The sequence below is a fragment of the Budorcas taxicolor genome, chromosome 13 (genome assembly GCF_023091745.1).
Source record: "Budorcas taxicolor isolate Tak-1 chromosome 13, Takin1.1, whole genome shotgun sequence".
NCBI lineage: Eukaryota > Metazoa > Chordata > Mammalia > Artiodactyla > Bovidae > Budorcas > Budorcas taxicolor.
Genome location: NC_068922.1, coordinates 38,991,365 through 39,018,329, shown reverse-complemented (window position 1 = coordinate 39,018,329; position 26,965 = coordinate 38,991,365). Strand labels below are relative to the sequence as shown.

The following is a 26,965-nucleotide window of genomic DNA, read 5'->3' as shown; positions in this document are numbered from 1 at the left end:
CTCTAGTCCCAGCCATCAGCGTCACCACCAGCCATCCAACTCTCCCATCCCGGGCCCTGGATCCTGGGGTGCAGCACCCACCTCTGCGCCCTTTCTGAACTATTGATCCCTGGAACTGATAAGCGACAGGATGTAGTTATCTGATATGTCACCCAATTCAGAGAACGTTTCACAGCAATAAAAAACCAGAATGGAATCAAGAGCACCCAGGCGGAGCCCGTGCCATGGAGACGGGAAACAGCACTGATGTGTCTAGTTGAGAATGTGCCCTGAGTCTTACCAGTTCTGCAGCTACTTCATCAAGACAGCATCACCTCTGCACCTGCTCCCCCCGCACCCCACCAATTCTCTGGATGGGGACAAGGAAAATCAAAAGCCTTCCTCCCATCCACTGGGCCTGTGGATGAAGTGCTAGGCCAGGGGTGGAGATTAAGAGCCAGAATACATTTTCATGGATTGCTTACTATGTGCCAGACACTGCCCCACCACATGACAGGAAGAGGTCTCGGAGGAAGCCACATGCAAAACTACATCCCTATTCTCATCCCAGCTGTGCACAAAACTACATCGCTGTGGGAGAGAAGGTGATGAGCAATAAGCAAAGAACTAGATAATATTATGTCACAGGGTACTCAGCGCTGCAGAGAAAAGTAAAGCCATGTGAAGACAGGCAGTTTACAGAGGCAGGTTGGGGAAGGACGGACTCCCAGGGAAGGTGGCATTTCATCAGAGAGAATCTCCACTCTGACCCCAGAGCCCACGCCCTGGGCATGGGTATCGGGGAAAGAAAACGTCCATGTAGCCCCTAGCATCGGAGAAGGCACCCCACTTCAGTACTCTTGACTGGAAAATCCCATGGATGGAGGAGCCTGGTAGGCTGCAGTCCATGGGGTCGCTAGGAATCGGACACAACTGAGCGACTTCACTTTCACTTTTCACTTTCATCCACTGGAGAAGGAAATGGCAACCCACTCCAGTGTTCTTGCCTGGAGAATCCCAGGGACAGGGGAGCCTGGTGGGCTGCCGTCCATGGGGTCACACAGAGTCGGTCACGACTGAAGCAACTTAGTAGCAGCAGCAGCAGCAGCCCCTAGCGTACACACCTGTGGCCTCTTAAAGACAGTACCTTTGGATACACACTACCATATATAAGACAAACGAGAAGAATCGGCTGTAAAGCACAAGGAACTATACTTGATATCTTGTAATAACAACCTAGAAGGGAAGAGGACCTGAAAAAGAATATATATGTACACGCACACACACACATATTATTGAATCACTTTTCTGTACACCCAAAACATTGTACATCAACTATGCTTCAATAAAAAATGCCTTTTAAAAAGCATGTTTGTTGATCACCTGTTTGGGGGTCACAGACCCCACAGCAGGTGTGTGAACAGGAGGGGAAACCCTTCTGCTCCCTCACCCCACAACCCCCCACTTCCAGGCCCTTCCTCGGGCCCTGCGGCGGGGCCATCAGCAGGGTACTTACACAAAGCACATGAAGGACCACAGCCCCCTGTCTTCGGTCCTCATTGGTGAAGATGTCATTGGGGAACTCGTGCAGGGCTGTGGGATGGAGAGAGAAGAGCAGGTCAATACACACAGGTGACAACATTTCAGAACAGGAAGCCTTCAGAGCACTGCCTTCCTCAGTCTACTATGAACTTGGATGAGGAAAAATGACATTTGTAAGTTCAAAGTTCACAGATCTCTAAGTGGGAACTTGGTGATTCCTCCTGATAAGAATAGAGGCAACAAATCTCAGCCGTGTTAGAAACACGCAGGGCTGTGACCCCAGCGGACATGCTCAGGACACACGGTCCTGCCATCTGCCTGGCTCCCGCTCACCCCCTTCAACATGGGGGCAGCATGGAGTTCACCACCTGTGACCAAGGTTCATGAGGACACCTGGGAACCACTACTGTGCAGGTCTGTGTTCTAGCACCCTGACAACTTCATTCCAGAGCATCAGTTTCCTTCTGCAGCATCACACGTCCTTGCAAATACTGAAACGTTTCCCAAGCAGAAGCCTGCAGGCTTGAAGGATTACCCGGGGGTCCGTGGCACATGCAGGGTGAAGTCCTTGCTCTGAACTGTCTGTCTGGCCCTCTTTTCCTTGTCGTGCTCCTGCCCTGGCTGGGGGCCCCCTAGCCTCTTATACTCCCTCCTCCTGCCTCCTACTTCTACACCACATTGCCCTCTGCTTCCCAGGAAGTCCAGTGCAGGGCAGAACACATAAGAAATGTTCCTTTCTGCCCACTTTCCAAACCCAGGACACGGGGTCTGCCGTGCGGAACCCTGCAGGGCAGGCCTGTCCCTCAACCCTCTGGCCCAGGCTTCCCAGCACTGTCTGCTTCCCACTGGGGGCACTTGAATCTGGCCGAAGCAGCACCCCACTTGATGGTTCTGAAGACAACAGGCATCGCCCATGGCTGCCCCGCTCCTTCCTGATGGGCCCTGGGGTTGTGCTGGCCGCGGTGGGTAGAGGCAGAGGCTCTGACAGCTGGACATGTGCACAGGTTTGGGTAGGATCCACAGCAGCGTAGCAGTGGCCTCTGCTCCGGGCCAGATGGCACCCACCCTCCCCGTGCTTGACACCCACTATGCCTCCGACCCTCCCAGAAGGCTGTTGCTTCTGGACTGTAGGCGAGGAACCCAGCGGCAGCAGGACTGGACGGCGTGCTGGCACAACCACAGTGAGGGCCATGCACCCGGAAGAGCAGCCACGACACCCTCACGCCTGTGACCTCTCGGCTCCCGGCACTGTTTGCCCATCTTAGTTCACCTGGTGACCTCTTTCTTCCAGGGGGCTTCTTCCTAGTGGGGACTTGATCCAATCTAAATTCAGCCCCCACACACCAGAGGAGCAATCTGTGCAGCTGCCGTGGGGCTTTTCAGTGCTGGGCAGTGCAGGGGTAAATGTGACCAATCCATTGCCCACCTTCCCCCAGAGGTGGAGAGGGGCCAGTATGCAGGTTACTGTATCCATTGGGACAGCCTTGGGAAACCAAAGCCAGGGTCTGCCTTGTGATGGGCATCATGTAAAACTGCCATGCGTGGGGACCACTTACCATCAACGAGGAGGAGAAGGGATGTGAGGGGCATCAAGGTGCCCCTGGCACTGATATATGGAAGCCAGCCACTGCCTTCCCTCCTACCCCTCCTGTTGAGGGCAGCAGATGGAGGGAATGAAGGCTGTGGTGCAGGCAGCCCTACCAGTCTGCAAGATGCCCACACCATGCCTGCTCCGTCATCCTTGCCTCTCCACCAGAGCCCCCAAGAAAGGTTTGATCAAGGGCACCATGTCAGTAAGTGACACATTTTTATGTTTTGAATCGAGGCATTTTGAAGGACTGTTGCTAATGCTGAAGTTTCAATACCTCGGTCACCTGATGCAAAGAGTCAACTCATCGGAAAAGATCCTGATGCTGGGAAAGACTGAAGGCAAAAGGAGAAGGGGGTGGCAGAGGATGAGATGGTTAGATAGCATCACCAACTCAATGGACATGAATTTAAGTAAACTCCAGGAGATAGTGGAGGACAGAGGAGCCCGATGTGCTGCAGTCCATGGGATCACAAAATCGGACATGACTTAGTGACTGAACAACAACAGTTTTTATTTTAAATGCCCTGGGTGCTCAACAGTGAGTTCAGGAGTGGAATGACCAGGACCAGATGGATGTTCTGGGCTTTGAGTTTGGAAGGGGAGGGTCTCAGCAGAGATCTGGATTCCCAATCAACCCTGGGACCTGGCTGGGGCTCTTGGATAGGCCCAGGCCGAGAGCTGTGCCCTTGGATGGGGAAGGACCCACAGAGCTCAGTGCTGGCTCTGGATGGGCAGAGTGAGTGCTGTCCAAAGTGCTGGCCCAGGAGGTGTTGGGGGGCGGGGGTTTGGGGTAAGAGGGTAGGGCTTGGGACCAGGACACTCTCCTTCAGGCTCCTCCTTCCTCAATGCTCAGGGGAGTGGGGGAGCTTGGCGGTGTCCCCTTCTTGATCTGTCTTCCTGGCCTGGTGTCTTACTCATCACCAGCTGGAAACTCCCAGTCCTTGGTCAAGGGTGCCTCCTGCTGTCAGAACCCATGACTGGCTAGAAGAAAATCAATGAAATTCTCCATGAGGTGATCCTGTTACCCAAATGCCAGTCTATGTGCCTGACATGCAGTGAGGCCAAATGATATGGAAATGCTGGAGATCAGAGCAGAGAAAAACTTTCTGCAGGGCCTAGCAAGGCTGAAGCGAGGCTCATGCCTTAAAACCCCCAAACTTCCTGAAAGCTCTCAGCAAAGCCCTTTTCTAGGAAAGGGGAGGGAGAGGCATGGTTGTTGTTGCAAACTTCCTGGTGTCAAGCCCTTTATTCCTGAGGTCAGGTCATGGTTAGGGAATGACATGCTTGTCAATTTCCACCAAACATGTGATTCTCTCTTCTGACAAGAAAGGGCAGGTCCCAAGGCACAACTTCCACCCTCCGAGGTCTAGGGCCTGGTTAAGAGGAGGCAGAGCTCAGTTGTTGGCTCCCTCAGGGCCAAGTCTCCAGACCCTGTCTAGCTGTCACAGCTGAGGGAGCCAGACCCCCAGGACCCAACTGGCCCTCAAGCTCCTCAGGCTGCCTAGACAACAGGGACTGGGTCTGGCAGGACACAGTCCCAGCCTGGCGCCTGGGCACCCCCAGCTCACCTGCTGGCCCAAGCCTGGGTGAGCTGGAGGACCCTGGGAGGAGGCCAGGATCCACCTCTTATCTCACTCTTCACCTGATGACCACCACTCTGCTGACTGTTGGCTGAAATGCCCATGATTGGTGGCTCATTGACAGCTGGTTGCCTGTTCGTGGGACCCAATGCAGTGCTGACCAATGGCCGAGTGGGACCACTAACGGTCACTCACTGACAGTTGGTCACTTGGGGGTGGGGCCCATGGCGGCACCAACCACTGGCTGAGAAGGACCACTAATGGTCACTCACTGACATTTGGTCACTTTGGGGGGGGCCCACTGCAGTGTCGACCAATAGTTGAGCAGGACCACTGCTGCTGCTGCTGCTGCTAAGTCGCTTCAGTCGTGTCCGACTCGGTGCGACCCCATAGATGGCAGCTCACCAGGCTCCCCCATCCCTGGGATTCTCCAGGCAAGAACACTGGAGTGGGTTGCCATTTCCTTCTCCAACGCATGAAATTGAAAAGTAAAAGTGAAGTTGCTCAGTCGTGTCCGACTCTTTGCGACCCCATGGACTGCAGCCCACCAGGCTCCTCTGTCCATGGGATTTTCCAGGCAAGAGTACTGGAGTGGGGTGCTATCGCCTTCTCCGGAGCAGGACCACTAACAGTCCTGAAAAACCATTGCCTGCTAATGGGGTGTAGATTGTAATGGCATACAGCAAAGGCCTGGCTCTATCACTATCCCACTGCAGAAGCACAGGGCTGTGAGCAGAGTGGCTGGCTCTGCCAGACCTCCTCCCCGAGCTAGAGGTAACTGGGCAGTGCCTGAGACAAAGGGTGGGTGTGACCAGTCGTGAGGGTTGGAAGGCAGAGGACAGTCAGTTAAATGCTTTCCAATTGCTTCCAGAACGACAACATTCTTACTTGGTGGTTCCCAGTCATGTGGAAAGAATGGCTAGGTAAGAATTCCCCAGGAAGCCTCACCTGATGCGGGTCTCACTTTATGACAGCTCTTCTGAAAACATGTACTGGGCTGATGATGGAATTATTACCATGATTTCAGAGAGCTAATTAATACATGACTTGCAAAGAACATTGTAATCATTTTCAATTCCATCATGTTGCAAGCTTGTGTGACTCACTGGCAAAGACCAGTACCTGACAACCCTAGCCACAGGGGACGTGACTCAGGAGCAGCCCCATCACCAGAGACCCAACTGGGGCAGCAGCTTCCTTGGGGGTAAGCCCCCAAAGCTCATCACTTATCTCATCAGTAACCCTCTCCACCCCATATGCACCCCACACAGTGCCTGCCAGTACAAAGTCATTTCATGAAGTGTTGCTTTGTCCTGGTTCTAAAGCAGTTTGATGTGATGGTGTTTAATCTCCTTAAGGCAAGGGTCAGCTTAGGCTGAGGAAAGGGCCCCCAGTCAGGTGTCTGGAGATGTGGGGCTCATCCCCAGGCCTCTCATGGTGTGGCTTTTGCCAACGTGTCACTTCATCTCTCTGGGCCTGAATCTGCCTGCTGGCCCATACGAAAAATGGCTGTGGTTTCTTGTCACGGCTCCCTCTAATCCACGCAGAGTAGGGTCAGTGCATACAGCAGGTGCCTAATAAGTGTCGACAGGATGAAGACCTCTGAGGGCAGGAGACGGGGTCCCTGACTGCAGATAGCATGAGCTGGCCTTGCCCAGCTGGACCAGCGGTTCAAGAGCTGGTGGTGGTGGTTGAGTTAGCTTCTCTGAGGCTGAACAACCCCCGATGTGAGGCCAGCACAGACTCTGGGCCACAAACTCAGCCCCAACAGTGCTTTCGGAAGGGCCATATCTGCCTCTGAGAGAAGCGTACGGAGACAGAGTGGCCCAATGGCTCTGCCCGGTGCTTCTCGGCCTCGGCTTCCTTAACATTTTCCTGCGGCTGTTGGTTAGGCTTTGATTATGAGCCCACCATGGGAAATGAGGCCTGGGTTCAGGGCCCACCTCTGTGACTCATGGGTTTTCTTTTCTCCTCTCTGAGCCCACCTCCTCCATTGGTGAGAAGGTGTGTGGACGCCATCCATGTAGAGTTGCTGGGAAGCGTGCAGTGTGTGAAACACCTCTGCCATGCCATACTTCCTGGGTACCTATCGTTGTTCCTGTTCATTTTGACAGCGATAGGATGCTGGCCCAGCAGGAGGCTGAGGATACATTCTTCACGACGTTGGTGTTAAAACACACCGATCACCAACTCCTGCCTGCCTTGCCTAGGTGTCTATTTCTCCAGAACGGTATTTGGTCGGAAGGAGCCGGATGAGTGCCTGAGCCTCTGATAAGTGCTTCCTGTGTACAGGCTGTTGGGAGCCTGAGGTCCTTGTGTCATGCTGGCAACAGCTATACGTCCAGCTGAAGTTTTCCCCAAATACCTTCAAAATCCTCAAAGTCTCTTTCTGCTCCTCTCCTTCTCCCCATAATTTTCTTTCCGGTACATCTTGCCAGCCTGGGGCAGGCAGCCGGCAGAGGCAAGCAGTGCTGTTCCCATGGAAACCACAGAGCCTGGAGGGAGCGGATTCCCCTTACCAAGGCAACGGCAATCAGCGGCCTGCTTCTCTCTCCTGGCTGCTTTCCTGGGCCTGAGTTTGATGAGTCTAAATGGAAGTCTGAAGGGGATGGAGAGCTTTTTTTTCTTTCTGTAAATGCAACAGGGACTTTCATAGCATCTTTAGACATACTAATTGCATACTGATCAAATGAAGCGGCTCAAGATGAAAATCAACACACCTAAAAAGGCCCAGCTCCTCTGAAAATACCTGAGTGAAAGGAATCTGGGCCTCTGTGACCAACACCACCCTGCTCTCCTCCAGGTTTTTGTTTTTGTTTTTGTTTTTTTAATAATGAAATACTTAGAGCATCTTGATTGCTTGGCCCCTTGGGGATTGCACCAAGAACTGAGGTCCTGACACTGCCCAGCTCCTCTCTGTAGCAATGGGTGACTTCAAGCTTCTGTTTTAGACATTCTGATATATCTTGCTGCTCCCTGGGCCCCTGGCAGACACCCTGGGAAGGCAAGTCTGCCAGGTGTGGTGACAGCCCCCACAGAGCCCTCCTGATGCTCTGTTGGTGGTCCGTTATGCTGTGCTGACATGTAACTTTCCAATAAACTGCAGTCATGCCTTGGCCTAAATAACCCTATGAGCTCCTGGGTGTCAGGACCTCTCTCAGGGCAGCACCCACCAGGCCCAGGGCCACAAAAGAGAATGACACCTAGTGAATGGAATCAGACAGCCTTTCTCCTAGGACATAGCTTCCGTATGCACCCTGGACAGAATTATTAGCTGACAAAATGACACTGGGAGGCACAATTCAATTAAACACCCAACAACTGAATTCCAACCTGAGTGGTCTTTCAGGCTGTGGACAAATAACCCATTCTTTCCATTCCAAGACCTGGAAGGAGCACAGGTCTAAGCCTCCTGTGTGGTTAGGTGGAGCAATGCAGATGCTTTGGTTAATGAAATGTGAACAGAACGACAGGATGTCAGTTTTCTTGGGTCAACCTCCATAGCCAGGGTCTGACTCATTTTGTGTGCTCTTGGCTACATGTCAGGAATGAATCTTTCATCAACCAGGGTCCCTGAGTCAGATATTAGAATCCCATCCCCCTGAGGTACACATTTGGTAGCCTGAGTAATAAACAGCACTTGCAGTCTCCTTAGCCACTGAGATCTGGGGCTGTTTGTTACCCAACATATCCAAGCCCACTCTGAGCAATGTAATAGCAAATATGTCTTTGGCATCCCTATGGCATTTTGCACACGAGGTTCTGCCTTGAGACAATCTCATTTCTCCTGTCTTCTCCACTAGACTGTGTGAGGTAGGAAAGGTGGGAGGAAATTTGTTCTGTGCATCCCCTGTGCACAGCTAAGTGCCTGCAGAAGAGTAGTTGCTTCGTGAGTATTTGCTGATCAGATGAACACATGTGTCATCACTGAAGTCCCCTGAACAAGATTATCTGTGAAAGAATCTATGAAAGTGGATGTATTCACAACTTGAGACGTTTCAGGCATTCCAGACTCAGTGAGGTTGAGCAGGACACGGGGATGCAACAGGGAGCGTGTTGACCACAGGCAGGTGCAGGCTGCTGTGAAGTCATCATTTGAACTTGCTCCTCAGTCTAAGGACTGTCAGTAACATGGGAAAACTTATTAACAAATCAAAACCATGCAATGAAATACATACTTACTTAGCTCTTACCATGCTCTCAATACCTTACTCAGCCCCAGTCCTAGAAACATGAAGGATACACAGTCCTGACCATTGAGGAGTTAATAAAAGGTTAGGCTGGGAGCAAGGGAATCCTCAACTCTAAAGTCACACCAATAACATGTATCCCAAATTGAAGCAGAAAAGTAATCTTTATGGAGTACTGTAAAGATGTATTTACCACTTTTTCATTGCTTCTATGGAGTAGGAATCATTATCTTCAACTTACAGAGGAGGAAACTGAGACTCAAAGAAATTAAGTAACCAGCCCACAGTCACACCATGTTCTTAGAGGAGCCATCATAATTGGGGTCTGACTTCCTAGCATATTGATGTCTCTGCAATAGAAAAAGCAGAGTGAGTGGAATCAGACAGCCTTTCTCCTAGGACACAGCTTCTGTATGCACCCAAAACAGAATTATTAGCTGAAAAATGACACTGGGAGGCACAATTCAATTAAACACCCAACAACTGAATTTCAACCTGAGTGGTTGGAATTATTATTATTATTTTTTTTTTTGTCCCTTTCCTTGACTTTTTGGGGGCACAAGTCCCTCCTTTAAAAACCAGAAGCAAAGTTCCAGACTCAAATGGGTTGACATGTGTGTGGAAACAAGACTGTGAAGAGCACCTCTGTGAAGGAGAATGTAACAGAGGTCGTGGTAACCAGGAACCTCAGTCCAGGGTTCCTCCAACTCTTACTACAAAGGTATCACCAATCAAATTCACTGACAAATGTCATTTCAGCCAAATGTCTATGTGGTGACATATGCTCATCAGGCAGCCAGGGTTTTCTAAGAACCTGAATACCTAGATTTGAAGACCTTCTTCACCACTCATGAGTTCTGTGGCCTTGCACAAAATTCCTGAGACTTCTCCAGTCTTAATTTCTTAATGTGCAAAATGAGGGCATGAAAACAATACCAGTTCATGTGATTAGGAGGATTAACTGTGATGATACCTATGAAATACCAAGTACCTACAATCAGGTAAGTAATTATCAAAGGGTAACTCCTTTGATTAAAATAATGAGGAAGGAGAATACGGACAGGAGGTGTTTCCCGAGGCATCCATGCCCACCTTCCTAGAGTCCCATCATGTTCATGCTGGGCAACCCCATCTCTTTTGCATCTCTTTGCGTGAGGGCTTTCTCCAAGGCTGACCATGGGTGCTCCACCCTGATACTGCAGGCTGGAGAAGCTGGAGAATTTCTATGACTCTTGGCCCCAAGAAGGCCAGGAGAAGCCCTCCACCAAAGTCTGATGGGAGGTTGGGCGTATTAGTATCCCAACTCCCTCCCCACACAGGTGGGGTCACAGGGCACATTCTGTGCTGTTTGCTGCTATTCTCAGCGGACTAAGCTCCAGCTTCTCAGAGTGACAGCTGGCTTCGTACCCTTCCTTTGATTGATTGCCTTTCCTTCCTTGTCTCACTTCCCAACTCCCCTGCCTAAATCATCTCCAAAATAAACTTGTACTTGAGCTTGCCTCAAGGCCTACTTCTGGCAAATCCATATTTATACAGAGGGAACTAGGAATTCTGCAGTCTTGTACCCTCCACTTCAACAAATGCTAGTCTTTCCAGGAGAGAATTCATCCATATTAAGGTGAATTTCCCTCCAGTCAGGGCCTCATTCCCATGCATTTATAGAGAAGTGATGCACCCTGCCCTGTCAACAGCAGCGCAGAACCGCCTCCCTCCTGAACGCAGGCTGAGAGACGGTCTTTGCCCCCTTGTTTGTGGTGCAGAGGTTGATCCAGCACCCAAGACAAGCTCCTTGATTTCCACTCCAGGGCTCTTTTTTCTCATGTCCATATTGGCAGAAGATTTTAAACAACCATCCCACAAGCTTTTCTCCTGGAAGGGAACAGACATTCTTTGCAACTGAAGAACCCCAGTCATTAGTTACATAGAATTTTGGCCTGGCAGGGCCCTGAAGTGTAATTCGATGAACTAGAAACATATTTCTTTATCAATAATAAAAAGCTGAGGCACCCATGCTGCTCATGTATCTGAGCCAGCAGCTACTGTAGAAAAATACAGTGATCCCATGAACAACGCTGTGCTCTCAGGCCACAGCCATGGCCGCAGAGAGCAGGAGGCTGCTTTGCAGAGGCAATAGCCGGCCACTTGTGTTTGCTGCTCCTGCGGGATCATCATGGCTGTGTCAGTAATGAATTCTTATTAAAGGAAATGCAATATTTATGGTAAATAGGTCTGCAGTGCTCAGAACTTTATGGTCTCCTTGGACTGCTCTGTTCCTCAAAACGTCCCTTGGTGCCAAAGGCAGAGACAGGAGGTTTGGATGGATGAACAGGGGTCTGACCCAGGTAGTGCATCCCTCGTGTTCTCATGTCTGCTTATTGATCCAGAGAAATGCAGACCGACAAGCTGACGTGTGCAGAAACCCGCTGCATAGCTCCTCAAGACAACACATGAGGGCTGGAAAGAATGCGCACTGCTTCTCAGCACCCTGGGAGAGGATGAGGCTCTTTGAAAAACTTTCTTACGAAAAATGTAATTAAATAGTTCTTTCTGAATGTCGCAATTCCCTACAGGAATCTATGTCGAACACATTCACTCTTTCAGCATTTATTCTACTGAAGATGAAGTGTGCACGCCAAATGACTGGTAGTTTCAAAATCGGTGATTTTTTTAAAACGTTAACTCATCACATTTCAGAGCTAGAAGCAACCTTTAGGGTTCTGTTGATCTACAGATGGAAAGGTAGTTAGCATAAGGATTTGATGAGAAACGCTACTGAAGTTCTCCTCTGCTTCCCCTTTTAAAATCTGCTTTCTTCTTTCTCCATGATCACCAGTTTCAGGGACAGAAAGTAGAGGTCATTTCGTATGTTCATCAGTTGATTGGTACTGACTGACTGCTAGGCTGCATCATCTTGGATGGGGTTCATTGTGGTGAAGCATCGTGATCCACTAACGATGGCTCTGCCATGGCTATGGGAAAGGAAATGGGGGCATGTGTGCTTCTTATTTCCCTGCACTGAGCTCTGATGACAAAATCCTAAAAATAAAGCAAACTGTCCCTTCTTACTCCTGGCAATAGTGATTACTGTAATTTCTTCTGGTCTTCACCTACTTTAGAGTGTAATCCACTGAAAAGCTGGACAGAGATTAAAAGTGCTTCAGTGACCAACTATATCTCAATTAAAAACATATTCAGAACTCAAATTGTAAAAAAAAAAAAAAAGTGTTTCAATATGATCCCCCAAAGATGCCAAATATATTCAAGCAGATGTATTAGGTAGCTACACATTTATAAATATTAGCTTGAAATCTAGTCTGTAGTAATGAAATAAATACCTAAGAAAACTCACAACTAGTTGTAGGAAGAGATGTAAATAAACAGAAAGTTTATTGTAAATAAACTTTCAATAAACTTTGTGTGTATTGTAAATAAACTTACAGAAAGTTTTCTGTAAATAAACAAATAAACTATTTGGCAAAACACAGTTTAGTATTTGGCAATCTCTGACCACTCCTTGAGGGAAATATGAAGAAATGTTACCTGGAAGAAACCATTTTCCCTTTGTGATACCATATATTAGCTATCTTTTGAAAAAGCCCCAACGAACTTTTTGGCCAACCCAAAACAAACTGATGACAAGAAAGATATCTTAAGAAAGCCACTATGCTGTCTTGTACTTAGCAAAGCAAAACTGGTCACAGTTTGGAGCAGAGAGATCAAAGCAAGGGCATCTAGAAGCTACTTGAGGTATGTTTAATAATTTTTGGTTGTATATCCACTGTACTGGTGGCTCAGATGGTTAAGTGTCTGTCTGAAATGTGAGAGACCTGGGTTCAATCCCTGGGTTGGGAAGATTCCCTGGAGAAGGAAATGGCAACCCACTCCAGTACTCTTGCCTTGAAAATCTCATGGACGCAGGAGCTTGGTGCAGGCTACTGTCCATGGGGTCACAAAGAGTCGGGCATGACTTCACTTTCACTTTCATGGATGGTGCACTGAAGGGACTCTGGATTCTGCTGTCTTCCTTTGATGAGTGTTGTGTTTTGTTGGAGCAGGAAGTTAGATTATTGGTGCTATCTGATGCTGGTTTTAAGTTTTTTCTAATAAAGGCCATTTTTATTATATTCTTAGTATTGGGATATGGTCCTAATAGGTTTCAATGGGAAGTCTGAGCTGTTTAATAAATTTCTTTAACTTTAGAGACTTGAACTGAAAACTTGTCTCCCCAGTGCTGGTAGCTACTGAAATGTCTACTTAGCAGTTCCAGCCTTTCAGCTGCTGTTGCCCCAGGAACTGCCTGGAATCCGACACACCCAAAGCATGCACAATTTCGGGGTCAGTCAAGAATTTGGGGGGAATTTATATGCATGTTTTGTACTCTCCCTCTGAATTTCTCCTTTCTGGGGTATCCCCCAAATTCTGGCTACTCTGGGAGCGCCTCACACTAATCTCTGATGGATTGCCCCAGTAAGATCACTGCTCTTGCTCTGCTAGAGCTCTATCCCCATGCACTGTACATCACGGGAACTTGCTCTGGGAAAAGCCAATGGGTGTTGCCCTCACACAAGATAGTTTCCTTCTTTCAAACCTCATATACTCTCTATTCTCTGCTTGCTTTATTTATTTACTTTCTGGAGCCTTTTAACAATTGATTTTCTTTATTCTATTTAGAGTCTATAACCGTTCCTACAGGAGCATTTATCCAATATAAGCTACTCTACCATGATGGGAAGTCTAAAGTCCAGAATACATCCTAGATCATAACCTGCCACAGAAAAATGTCCAGTAAACTAAATGCACGTGAATGTTTCCCCAAACTTGCTACTAGTTATACTAAATCCTCCATGGAACTACTGTAGTCCAAAATAACTGTGTGGTCCACTAAATAACACCCTGGGGAAAGTGAAGGTGACTAGATGGGCAGGCAAGTTATGATGGAAGGGCCAGGAGGCAACCTAGTTTCATACTAATTCATATGGATAAACTAAGGATTGGACAGAGAGAAATCAGTACAGTGTAAGATTCCAGGAAGAGACGTGGCAGCCTTGCAAAGCCCTCAACTATAAATATTTCAAGGGCAAGGCAATCCAAAGACACATCTGTGGCAGTTCTGATGTCTCTGACAGGTGATGCCCGAAGGCTCAGAGGCAGGAAAGTGTGTTAGGAGGCAGAGTGCCATCAGAAACCAGTTAAAGCCGATGAAGTGGAATCACATCCTGCTCTCCTTTGGAGCCTGGAGGTCCTCTTACATGTTCCCCAGGATGTCAGATTTTGACATTCCACTTGAATTTGGCAGATTGAAATTCACAGCAATACAAGGTAGGGGTTTAGTAAAGGCTTTTCAAGTTCAGACAAATGTATGAAGCTTCAGAAACAAGAAAGAAGAGTGTGCAGCAAACACACTTGACTAAATCTGGCCTAAAGAACCTAAAGAACATGAAGGGAGTCACACCTATAATGTTTTTAGAAAGGAAGTAAGGGGAAATTCTGCTCATTTCCTGAATTAATTGAGACCAAACTCATAATACGACAACTGGTGTTCACAGTGGGGAGGGAACGGTTTCACTTTGCTCTGGTGTCAGAACTCCCTCACATCCCTGTGATAAGTTAGTGACCACTGGGCCCCCTTAGAATCCAGGATTTCTGTGTCATTTCTGGCTAGCTTATGTCTTTCTGTGTGCTGACATTTCATTGCAGGGTTGGTTGGAGTTGAAAACACAGTCGAAGAAATCAACATAATTATTGTGGGACAAAAAGATGCAGAGGCAGTGGCGTCAACTTTGTGATGTCATAAACTTGATCATGATATCATCAAGACCAGAGGCAACGGACACATCTGCTGTCGTAAGGAAGGAAAAATCTTGATCCCCTGTGAAGCAAAGGCTAATCCAAGACAATGAGCATCCTCTCGCCACCCCCACCATCTGAGGACTGGATTAGCCCAGACTTAAGGACGTGGACCTGCAGCTCACTGGGCACGCTGGACAGATGAATGAGTTGTGATAACTTTGTTGACTTCAAAGAATGGAAAAGAAATTCATATTACTTCCTCTGATCTCTTCTCATGTAAACACTGAATGGGGGGGGGGGGCATTTCATGCAGATCTATGGACAAAACCTATTAAAATAATTTTTTAAAGAAGTGATCCTTTTAGTGTTCAAGATATGTATTTTTTGCGGGGGGAGGAGGTGGCTGGGAAGAGGTAAAATTATTATTCTGGGAGTGACTCCAATGTTTACATTTTCTGGCATGACCAGACTGTCCAACTTACTGCATGAAGATCTCTGATCTCCCAGGTAACAATAAGGTGAGCAGATAGGCAAAGCTACTTTTTCCTCTGAAGATGGAAATGACAAACTTCTTCCAGATCCTGGACCAAGAAAACAAGGTCCGGCCTAATCATGAGCTAATCTAAGAGGCCAGTGATCAGATCCCTACAGGGGGGAGGGCTAGTGTGAGCTGCATTATCTAGGACACAGAAGCAAACCAAGGGGCTTGTTCTCAGTGATTTTAAGCAAATGGTTCTCTCCAAGGATACAAGGTTCCTTTGAGAATGATTCAAAGACCAAAAAGACTCTGATTTCTTTACAATCACAAATGTATCCTATAATGCTAGCAGGCTTCTCAGAGACACAGACGTGCACACAAACATTCCCTATCCACTGCATGGCGTAGTTGTCACACCCATCGCACTGGCTTAAATCCGGCAGAGGATAACTAGGGCACAGACTACACAGCCTTGTCCTCCTGGAGTTTGCAGTCAAGTTGGGGAAGCCAGATTTAAGTGTATACGCAAATTGGAGGCCGATAGAAGGCTATATCCCCAAACATACATGTAGGTATATATGTGCACACACATGTGCATGTGTATACATGTGTATTATACATATCAACTACTGAATAACTATGCCCAAAGGCAGTGGTTGGCCCAAGACAACCAGAACAGCTTACGCTTACAGCTCACGACTCCGGCCTCAGGGAGGTGGTCCTCACTTTACCACTCACGTGACTTCAGTGACCCAGTGACTGAGGCTGGAAACAGGAAGCTCCCTCCCTCACTGCCTTTCTGGCACCTGTGCTGGGGCAGCTCAGACACCCCGGTCTGACACTTCTGGGGTTCCTGGACCCCTCTTTCTTCCTTGAGGTCTCTTCAGCCACGTGAGGACTTCTCACATGGCTTCGGAGCTACAAAGGCACATGTTTCAAGACAGACACCCAGGAGAATGCCCATAAAGTATGGCCCTTTATGACGGATCCTGGGAAGTCACGCAGAGCCTTTCTACCACTGTCTGTCAGTCAAAGGCCTGACTGCCCTCCTGGTGGGGTAGCGGGGGCGGGGGGCTACTGTGGACTCTTTGTCTCGACTTTTGGTGGGGGTGGGGGAGAGACTCTATTCTGGAAGCACACGTGGTCCTGGAGTTATTACCAGGCCATTTGAGAAGATGAACACAGGCACTGTTTCCTCCGTCTGAAATGAAGTGCTTAGTCGCTCAGTTGTGTCTCTTTGTGACCCCGTGGACTGTAGCCTGCCAGGCTCCTCTGTCCATGGAGATTCTCCAGGTAAGAATACTGGAGTGGGTTGCCATGCTCTCTTCCAGGGGATTTCTTCCCAACCCAGGGATCAACCCCAGGTCTCCCGCATTGCAGGAGGATTCTTTACCATCTGAGCCATCAGGGAGGCCCTGTCTGAAATGATAACTTTATAGCTATATTTACAATGTATCCATTAATATGGATCAGAGTAGGTGGTATTTAGAGTCAGGAACCGAAGCCCCGTGTAAGCCAGAGCAGCAGGTAAGGGCCACATGTGGTGAGTCAGTCCTGAGTGGAGCCTTGAAGAAGGGCAAGCTGTGGAGGAGGCCCTCCCAGGTGGGGAGGAAGTGGTAACCAAGTGTGGAGTGGGGAGGACCATAGCTTCTAGGTTCTAAAGAGGTGCGGACTCTTCCATGTGTTTCTCGTTGAACAGAAGACAAGTTCTCCAGCGGAAACAGTGAGAGCTACTCATGCACGACACAGTCGTTGCTTTCCTTCTGTGACCTTCCCTAATCCTCGCTGCTACCCAGACAGCTCTACAGAGAGGGAGACTGAGACCAAGTTCACAAAGCGCACGTGCCCTTGGGGCAGACCCTCTAAGGGGGCACCCTTTCTTCGCCACAGTAGCCTCTTCGGAACCCAGGAGTCGGGGCTCAGCTCGCATTTCCCCAAGCTCACAGAGATCAAGCACACGCTCATGCGACCCCTTGCTCTGTTTTTCCCAACAGAAAATACTTCACCCAGAATCTACAAGAGCCTGTGGAGTTGCATTGAATTTCATGGTACATTAGAACCCAGAATAGGACCCAAGACGAAAACTGGCCAGGTTTCCTGATTAGCCGTTTACTAAGCCTCAGGCTAGAGAAACAGAACTCTGGACTGTGTTGAGTCTGGGATTCTGCTCCACCGCGTGCCTTGTGGTGAATAGCTTTCTGCATCCAGGGCTTCCTATTCAAACGGAACAATTTTCTAGCCCCTTCTACCCCAAAAGGAGCTGGCTCGGCATTCTCACCTTATGTAAGTGCTGTGAATGTCTACCTGCATCTTAGCATTTGTCATTGGCGGAGAACAAGCTAGGAGTCAAACCCAGATCCTCCCGGGACCTGAGCTCCATCCTGATGGGAAGCGTGTTGGCAGTTTTTGCAGGATCTACATCCCAGGGTGCTGTTTTATCCTTTGCACATTTCTGGGCAAGAGATGCTGGCGCCCCAGTATCTCTTTTGGTGTGTTGGGACCCACAAGAGCAAGGTGCAAAGAGCTGGTATCAGGACTCCGGAAAGATGCCAACTTACAGCAAGGTTTGACATGGGGGAAGCATTGTCCTGGTGCTACTTCTGCTCCTGAGAACTCCTCTGAAAGTCTCTGGGAGGGGCCTGAACCAGCCCTGCCTGTGCTCCGCTCACCTTACCTCAGATCCCCTTTCTTATGCCGACCCCCTAGGGTGTTCGCGCTCCCCGAGAGCCGGAGCCCAGAGTCCCCTAAGCTAAAGTCTCTGTCTGGCACTGCCCTCTCACATTCCCTGGTCCCAGCAGTTTTCCAGGAGCCCTTTCCAAATCGCTCTCACATGCACGCTCCTGCCAGGCTCTGCTTCTGGGAAGCCAGGCTAACCCAGGAACCGCACGAGCGCTGCTTCTCCCACAAACATTCCCTTGATCATCCCGAAGGAATCCTGCACTCAGTCGCCACGGGAGTGGGATCCAGATCACGTGAGCGCAGGCTGGGGGTGGGGGTGGGGCTGCTGACTTGTTCCCACGCCCTGGGGTGTGTGCGTGGCAGTCCTATGAAGGGACAGGATCCCAAAGGGGCCACACGCCTCGCCTGTCAGCCCATCCAGTCCAAATCAGCCTGTTTATGCTCTGTGATGAGCATTTCTTCTGTCAAGACTCCAGCTTGCCCATGGGTCCTTGAAGGTGGGCTGGCTGGGGTTTAGGCTGGGGTAGAACTGCTCTGAGACGTGGTCAGGAAGGAGTGGAGCAGCCACGGAAACAGCTGCCCGTGGCTAAAGTTTCCAGGGCTAGTGCCAGCGGATGGAGCCAGGAGCATCCCAGGGGCATGTCTGACTTGTCTGAGCCATGAGGAGGCAGTGGGATCATCTTCTCACTGTGTTTTCACTGGTCTTAAACATGTTCCAGACATTTCTATGTTCTCCTATCACATTGTTTAAAATATATATATTTTCACCAGGAAGCTCAGATCTAAATAGCCAAACAGAATAGGATTTCTGGTTATGTCTTGGTCCACTGGAAGCAAGAATAGGCTCAGGTGACAACAGAACACCCAGCCCAAATCTGGATATCAGAACCTCATGGTGTGAAAGGAAATGGCATCTTGGGTTTGGGAATGGAAATGGTCGTGATTTTGGGTGACCATTTCAAACAACAGAAAGGCAAGTGCTAGGAACGGCCCAAATACACTCATGCTCTATAGTATCAATAAGTAGGTGTTGGTCAGGGGCAGGACCAGGCATATACAAGGGAGAAAAGTCTTGAAAACATCTTTCACACAAAAGGTATGGACCACACACATCTTGGCCAGCCTTACCTCTCCTGGGGGAAACTACGCGGTGCTATAAAATGAATGAAATCAGCTCCTTTTATGCCCTCGTGTTTAACAAGCCTGGATGAATAGCTAGCTGAGTGCTTACGTCAGGGGCTGGCAGTCCTGGGTCTAAGGCTGTAATATTTGACCAGCTACATTCTCTTATGTATCCACCTGCTGCCTCATCCCTTTTCAAAACACATCTAAAACCTGTTAAGGTATGAAAGGAAAGGAAACCTCTCACAGACAGATGCCCGGTGCTTTCTTTTCAAGGTGACAAGAACTTGCAGTTTGGTTATAACCAGTCCCAGGTGAAGTTGAGAAGGACAACAGGGAACATCTTTGTAGTAGACACTGTTGCTGGCAACTTAGATCCCCTTCTGTGGGCTGGGGCCCCACCTCTTGCTGCCATGAATGTTGTCTGTTGAATGCATCCTTCTCCTTGAGAATAGCCCTTCTGAGAAGTGACCGATGCACAACACTTCACCTGAAATGCCTGGAAGATTAAGTGCTTACTTCCAGAGCAGGGTGTGGTCAACCCCTGCCTCAAGGTGGGACAACTTTTCAGGGCCATGCATGCTCTCTGGTCCCTGCAGGATCAGGCCGAGGCTGGCTTGCAGCTGAGAATACAGTTTGGCTCACTCATCCTGCTGAGCCTGTTTCCCTCCCCTCTGCGTGAGAACTGTCCATCAATAAATCACTATCTCAGGGACCCAACCCAAGATAGCCCCTTGAGTTGCCTTGTGCTCTCAACTTGCCAAGGGAATGAGGCCTGTCACTGAAACATAAAATCCACATCCTGGGGAGAGGTGAGAGGGCCTGTGTGCTCAGGGATGTATCAGAGCAGGCTGCGCCTCTTTTGATCCCTCCAAATCACCACAGCTCAGAGCTGGACCAGTGGTTCTGCCTCTGTTCCGAGTGAAGCCCTGGGCCTGAGAACAGCTGCAGTCCAAGCTGAATGCCCTGGAAGTGGGCTGACAGCCGGGGAGACAGATTTGGATTTGGCACCAGAAACAATCCTGCTTCCTCCCCACCTCCCCAACATCCTTGGAATAATTATAACTGGGTAGGATTTCCTTCCCCCAAATCTCCCTTTGAAGTCTGAAGAGGGATGCTGGGGGAGATTTTATATTTTAATATGGAACTTATTCCCTAAATGTTTCCATCACTTGGAAGATAACAAGTTTGGACAAACCCAGCATCCCTGCTGTGATGGCCCAAAGATCAATATGTGCAACACTTTTCTTGGTCATTTTCCAACCTCTGGTCCTCCTGGAGTCTTTGTCTTGTGACCACAGGAGCACTTCTCTATCAGAGGGAGACCCTGTTCTCCTTCGTGGTAAGGATTAAAAATGTCTAGAGAGTTCTAATCGCGTGACTGACCTGGGGAGGAGGGGCTATGGATGGGTCAGTCCAGGGTCTAAACGCTCAGGTAATGCAGGCAGCATCTCTACTGCTTCCATGGAGGCCTGTAGGCTCAGGGATGTGGACTGATGCCCCTCTAGAGGCAGGGCAGCAACCACAGACCCTCCTTCCCTCCACACAGATCTACACCCTGGGGAGGCCACTGGGTCCCGCCTGGAAGAAGCATGAGCTATTTTAACTTGGAATGCAGTAAGCAAGGCCAAGAAAGCCACAGCCAAGAGATACAGTGCAAGACAAGCACGCCCAAGAGAGTATTTTTCCCAACAAATCAGGTCTTTTCTGAGGCCCCAACGAGGCAGGCAGCACTGTGGTCTGCAGGCAGCTCACCCTGGAGAATCAGCTGCATTTCAGCGTGTGGGGGTGGGGAGGTCTGGACCATCTTGAGGGATGAGCAGGGAGTCGGCAGGACAAGTGCACTCTTGACTCTGGACCCCCAACCCTATATCCTGACCCTTGACCCTGACTCCAGACCCTGACCCTGATTCCTGAACCTGACTCCTGACCCCCCATCATTCTCATATTCTAACTGGTCCTATTTTCCTAAGAAACTCCTACATCCTCCACCCCTTCACATTCCACAAGCACTTTGCATTTCCACTATTTTGCTCTGTGATCCTCAACCTGGTGCTAAGAGTACAGAAAATACTCAGTAAATACTGGTTGCAGTAGAGGCATGACTATTATATAGAATGGTTTAGTACTCGGTTTATTCATCTGATAAAAATTCTGGAGTGTCCACTCTGTCCCAGGCACTGTAAATAAACAGAAAGTGCTCACCCTATTTGCTGCAACGAAAGACCCAGTGCAGTCAAAGAAAAGAAAGAAAGAAAAGTGGAAAGGAAATAATTACTCATGAAGTATGGAGCCAAATAAAATAAAGAAAGAAAAAAGGGTGAAGGAAATAATTCCCCATGAAGTATGTGGGCATGACAAACAAGTGACTAGGTGATGCAGGCAACTAAAGTGCGGGCACCTTGGCCTCAAGATTAAAAGGTCAAAGGTCCACAGTGAGTGGAGTGTGATGGCAGCACCGACCTCTCAGCTTCATCAGCTCTCAGATGGGAAAGATGAGCAACCACAGACCTCTCACGTATGCATCAGGTATGGTGGGCTGGCCCCTTGTCCCAGGCCATGCACACACTCTGGCAGGTAAATGGAACTGGCACCATTGCACAGATGCGGAGGTTTGACTCAGAAAGACAATACCTTGCTCAAGGCCACACAACTGCTCACAGTCAGGGTCAGACCTAAACGCGGTATCCTTTGACCCGAGTCCACGCTTTTAACCACAGTGTTGTCCTGATCACCATGGAGCAAGCCTCTGACCCCGAGGTTAAGAAAGACATGTATGAGTCTGTCAAGGTCAGAAGGTTCCAGTTTTCTCTCATCTTAGTGGACACTTTCAGACCTGGTACACGGTGGACAAGTGCGGACCTGCCCTAACCCCTTTGTTTATGGGTACTTAACCTCCTAGTTTAATAATAGCTCTAACTGCACTAATCACTGAGTCACTATTGTCTTTTGGCAAATGTCCAGGTCAGGCTTTTTTATTGGTTCAAATATGCTCGCCTTATCAGTGTTACATCGCAGCCTGGATGAGAGGGAAATTTGGGGGAGAATAGATACATGTGTACAGATGGTTGAGTCCCTTTGTGGTCCACCTGAAATGATCACAACATTCTTAATCAACTATACGCCAATACAAAATAAAAAGTTTAAAAAATATGCTGCCTTTGGAGCTTTTTAAAGGTTGTTAATTTTATAAAGGATAATGTGGAGGCACCCAGACATCGCTCTCCCCAGAAAACTAGGTGGATTAGCTACAAAGAAAAGCTAGAGGGACCCTTGCGCTCCAACCAGCCTCTCTCTCGGGCTTAGTGGCTGGAGGAGGACACAGTGAGAGTCAGGAGGCATCTCCATCTGCTAGCTTTCTCAGGAGTCTGAAAAGACTTTCTTCTGTGGGGAATCAGCCAGGAGCCACTCTCTCAATTTCCAAAGGGCCATGGTCTGTGCATTAAAGAGCTGCTACCCTGGGCCACCTGATTACTGTCCTCAGGGGCAGATGGCAGAAACATGGCCCTTGTGCTCAAGAGGACAGCTTGTGTAAACTGGCAACAGTTCATATGGCCAATGTTGAGCAGGAAGCATGGTTTCTGGGATCCCTTTGGAAGGGACCTTTGGAAGTTTACAGATTTAGAGATAGGCAAGCAGTTCAGGATCGCATGCAAGCAGTTGATAAGAAATTTCTCTATTCTCAAAGCTAGCTTTTATTTCCTTCTACCCAAAACCTCCAAGATCTAGTGTTGGATTCAGAAAGAAAATAGGGCAAGACTTGATTCCGTTATTCAGTATAGTCAAGGAAATGGCAAACTGCGGAGGGAGCCACCGTCAGGATGCTAGCGTGCAGGCTGTCAATTAAGAAGACCATGCGCCATAAAATACTCCCAGCACTGACATTTTTTTTGTACATAATTTGATTTTTCTTCCAACTTCAAAAGACAGTTCAGGACTCACACACCCTAAGGGCCACTATTAAGCTCAACGGCAGTTAAAACTTCACAGATAGGCATGTGGTGTCTCTAAACAGTGATTTCTTGGAATACCCTACTTTTTTAATCTTTTCTTCCAAAGGCCCTTGAGTTCATTTGAAAAAATTAATCAGGAAAAAAGATCCATAAAAGAGCAAAATATGTAAGTTTATAATAATATCTCCCAAACTTCAGGGCTTTAGTAAATGTTAATTATGAACTGAAAACAAAGGATGTGACCCTTGTTGAAAATATTATTCTGGTGTCTGCTTAAATTTTCTGGAGTCATGGCTGCATTATCCTGCCATCATAATTAAAATGAAATAAAACGAAACAGTTGCCATTAAAACTTATGATCTTAAGGCAGGATTCTGAAATATGAAAACCCATATACACTGAGGAAAAAGAAATAAAAACCTCATGGAGATAACAGGTCTTCCCTGACGGTTCAGCAGGTAAAGAATCATCCTGCAGTGCAGGAGACACGGGAGACGCAGGTTCAATCCCAGGGTCAGGAAGATCCCCTGGAGGAGGAAAATGGCAACCCACTGCGGTATTCTTGCCTGGAAAATCCCATGGACAGAGGAGCCTGACGGGCTACAGTTCAAAGGGTCACAAAGAGTCAGACACAACTGAGTGACTAAGCACAGCACACACGGAGCCAATTCAATCATATCGAGAGGGGTCCTGTGTTTGGATTGTTCCCGTTAAACAGTAACTCCCCAGACCCTGGCACCCACTGTTCTACCATCTGTCTTTCTGAATTTAACAACTGTGGGTACCACATACAAATGCAACCGTATAGAATTTGCTTTTTGTATTTAGCTTATTTCACCCACAATGAAATGTCGCAGAAGATCATCCATGTTGTGGCATGTCTTAGAACTTCCTGCCTTTTAAAACACCTGGATAAGATTCCATTGTATGTATACTCCACATTCTGTTTCTTCATTCATCTGCTGGTGGACATTCGAGGTTCTTGCACCTCTTGGCTACTGAGAATAATACTGCGGTGGACAGAGGTCTCTTTGAGACCCTACTTTCAATTCCTTTGGGTGTATACCCAGAAGTGGAATTGCTGGATCATATGGTAATTCCATTTTTAATTCTTTCAATATGTCTTGATGCCATTTTATTTTCTGTTGACCCCTACGCCCCACCCAGGATCTCTGTTCCAAGAAGCCTCTTCTCCATCCTCAAGCCCATCCTGGAAGGTGTCTTCAGCTCCCTCCACTTCCTGTGAGGTGCTGAAACTTTGCCTCCAAGAATAAAGCCAGAACCAGCGCTGCAGACCCCAGCTGGCTCCACACTTGCAAAAAGCTGAGCCATGAGCAGAGGCAACCTCTCCCAGCGCCCCCGACACAGAGACCCCATCTGCTCAGGCCTCAGGGCGCCTGGCCCAGCCTCCCTGCCACGTAGACCCTCTGGTTTCTCCCCTGTGCTCACAGAGGCAAAAACTCATGACCACACCAAGGAAGCAGATCTTTGGGGGCCATTCGGAGGCAGGTCTTTGGGGGCATATGGGACATCCTTGAACCTCAGAGGCAAGAAAAACAGCTGGTGCAGCTGATATAAATGCCATCTATCCTTCAGATCTCACCAAATATTCCAAATCCTAAATTTAGGTTTGGTTAAAATGCACACACACACAACTGCTCCACAACCCTGCAAACCACTGAAATGAGAGAGCTAAATTCTGTGTCTAGCATCCCAGGCTGGCTGCCTCTAGAATTTCTTTTCCATGTATTTCAATGGCAAAGAACTCTTTTTCTTTTGGTTCTTCTTTCCACTGCCTTGGAAGCCAAACTCAGACAAAAATCTGCCAAAGAGCTACTGCTTGTGAACCATCAACCTCTCCTGCCTAGGCAGGAGAATTACTGATGACAGAGGGCAGGTGTTTTCTGGAGGCTTTGGATCAATGGATCAGATCTGAGCTGCTCACTGGCTCTAAGCTGTCTGGCCTCAGCAGTCATTAATCACAAGTAAACAAGCTAATCATAAGCAGGTAATTCATTGCTGCAGAGCCTTGACGGCTGCAGTGGAGACAGAAGGAGTGCTGACACGTGAGCTCTGACAGAAGGCCATGCCTCAGAGCGGGAAAGACCAGGGCAACTCCAACCCCTTGGCCCATTCCCACAGCCCAGAACACTTCCTGTCTGTTGGGCTGGTCTTCACCATGGATCGTGAACCCTGCAGTTCAATTCAGTGCACACAGTGGCAAAGGCTTATTGACTGAGCCACACACTTTGGATGTCCTCAGACTCTGCCCATAGGTCCCTCCTGAAATCTCTGTGGTTCCACCAAGTTGATGGCCAGAGGAAACATCTCAGCAGGAGGCTGCCCACTCTTCAGAACATTTCAGCAACAGACGGGTTTTGTCCTCGCAGAAGCAAGAACACTTTCCAAATGCGAAAGACGGGAGACTGTCCCGGGCTTGCTCCCTCCATTCATTCATTCACTCACTCATTCATTCCTTCACTCACTCATTCATTCCTTCACTTGCTTAGGTAATATAAGTTGAGCACCTATTACTTGCCGGCTGTTTGATAAGCACTAGAATACAAGGAGATCCCTGCCTAGTGACTGATCATTTAATTTCACCAAGGAATATCAGGTTTCAACTGGAATGAGCATGAGGAAGACGCTCCCTGGGGCTTGAGGAGCCAGGCGAGGAGGTCCATGACTCCCCCGCCTACAGAGGGAAGAAGAGGAGCAGGGGTGAGGTGGAGGGGAACAGCGGGAAACCTGTCCAGAATGAAGTGGAGCTGGGAGGCAGGGAGACCCACGTGGTGTTTATGTGACTGGAGGAGAGTAAGGCTGGAGTGGGGAGAAGTAGGGGAGCGAGAGGTGAGGCAGAGGGGGCAATGCCAGCCTGGGGGAGCCAGGCAGCCCAGGCAGCCTAGGTGGGAAGTGCTGCTTTTGGTGCATTACTTATTTATAAAAATATTCATTTTATTTATTTATTAATATTTATTAATATTGAGCTGTGCCAAGTTTTACACAGCCAAATAAATATTTAGGTGCAGCATGTGGGATCAAACCCAGGCCCCCAGCATTGGGAGCAAGGAGTCTTAGCCTCTGAACCACCAGAGAAGTCCCATGTGCATTTTGTAGAAGGGGGAGCTTGATTAGATTTCATCTGCAGGAGGATCACACTGGCCATAAGGTGGGGGGAGTGTGGGAGGGTGGAAACCATGTGGGCCAGAGCACAGCCCAGGGGAGAAAAAGAAGGCATCCTCCAAGGAGGTGTGGCCAGCAGTGTGCAGTGGGGAGCTGGTGTGGGTGTTAGGGAGAGGCCAGTCTATGAAGACATCTGGGTTTCTGCCTCCAGCAGCAGGGAGGTGGTTAATTGGGGCATCCAGGATGGGGAGGTAAGAGGGGCATTGGATCTAGAGGGTGGCCAAGGGGTCAGTTTGGACATGTGGATTGAAGACCCCATGGCTCTCCAGAAGGAGGTGTCAGCTGGGTCTAGAGTTCAAAGGAGAACCCCGAGGGCAGAGGTCAAGTAGGGGAGCCCTTCAAACTCACTGATGAGAAGAGGTCATGTGGGAAGGTCACCCAGTGACCTGGCCTGACTTTTCTGACTCTCCAGGGCACCTCCTCTCCCCTCCGGCCACCCCCATGCAGACTTACTCTGTCCTCCGTCTCAGAGCCACGCTGGGCTCTCATCCAGCATCCTCTTTATGGACCGGTAGGACTGCCCCTTCCCCAAGCGTCCAACTGAAACATCCGAGTCCACCTGAATTTTCCTGCCACTTGACTCCAGGCTCCAGACCTGGATCCCTGAGACCCCTCCCTCCACCCCATTAGACTCTTCTCACCCTGGTCGGCTGAATTTCCAGTAAGGCCTGTGCCAGGCCTCTCAGATTCTCACTCTGCCTCTGGCTGGGCAGTTCTGGGCCTCAGTGTTCTCATGTGAAATTGTGGCCACCTCCTCTTGGCACTCCTAGAGCTGTGGACAGCTTGGCACAGAGGCACGTCAAGTCCTAAATCTACTGTCTGACACACAGTAATTGCTCTATCAATATCCATCATTATTTTTTAAACTTTTCTTTCAA

General features: G+C 48.8%; 1 protein-coding gene across 1 annotated transcript in view; it reads right to left on the bottom strand.

Annotated features, from left to right (window-relative positions):
• The window catches only part of SLC24A3 (solute carrier family 24 member 3), a 423,377-nt gene that overhangs the window by 160,683 nt on the left and 235,729 nt on the right, over positions 1–26,965 (bottom strand). The window contains exon 5 of the mRNA XM_052650424.1: positions 1,496–1,572. Within this exon, the coding sequence (XP_052506384.1) occupies positions 1,496–1,572 (77 nt within the window). The remainder of the gene's footprint in view (positions 1–1,495; positions 1,573–26,965) is intronic.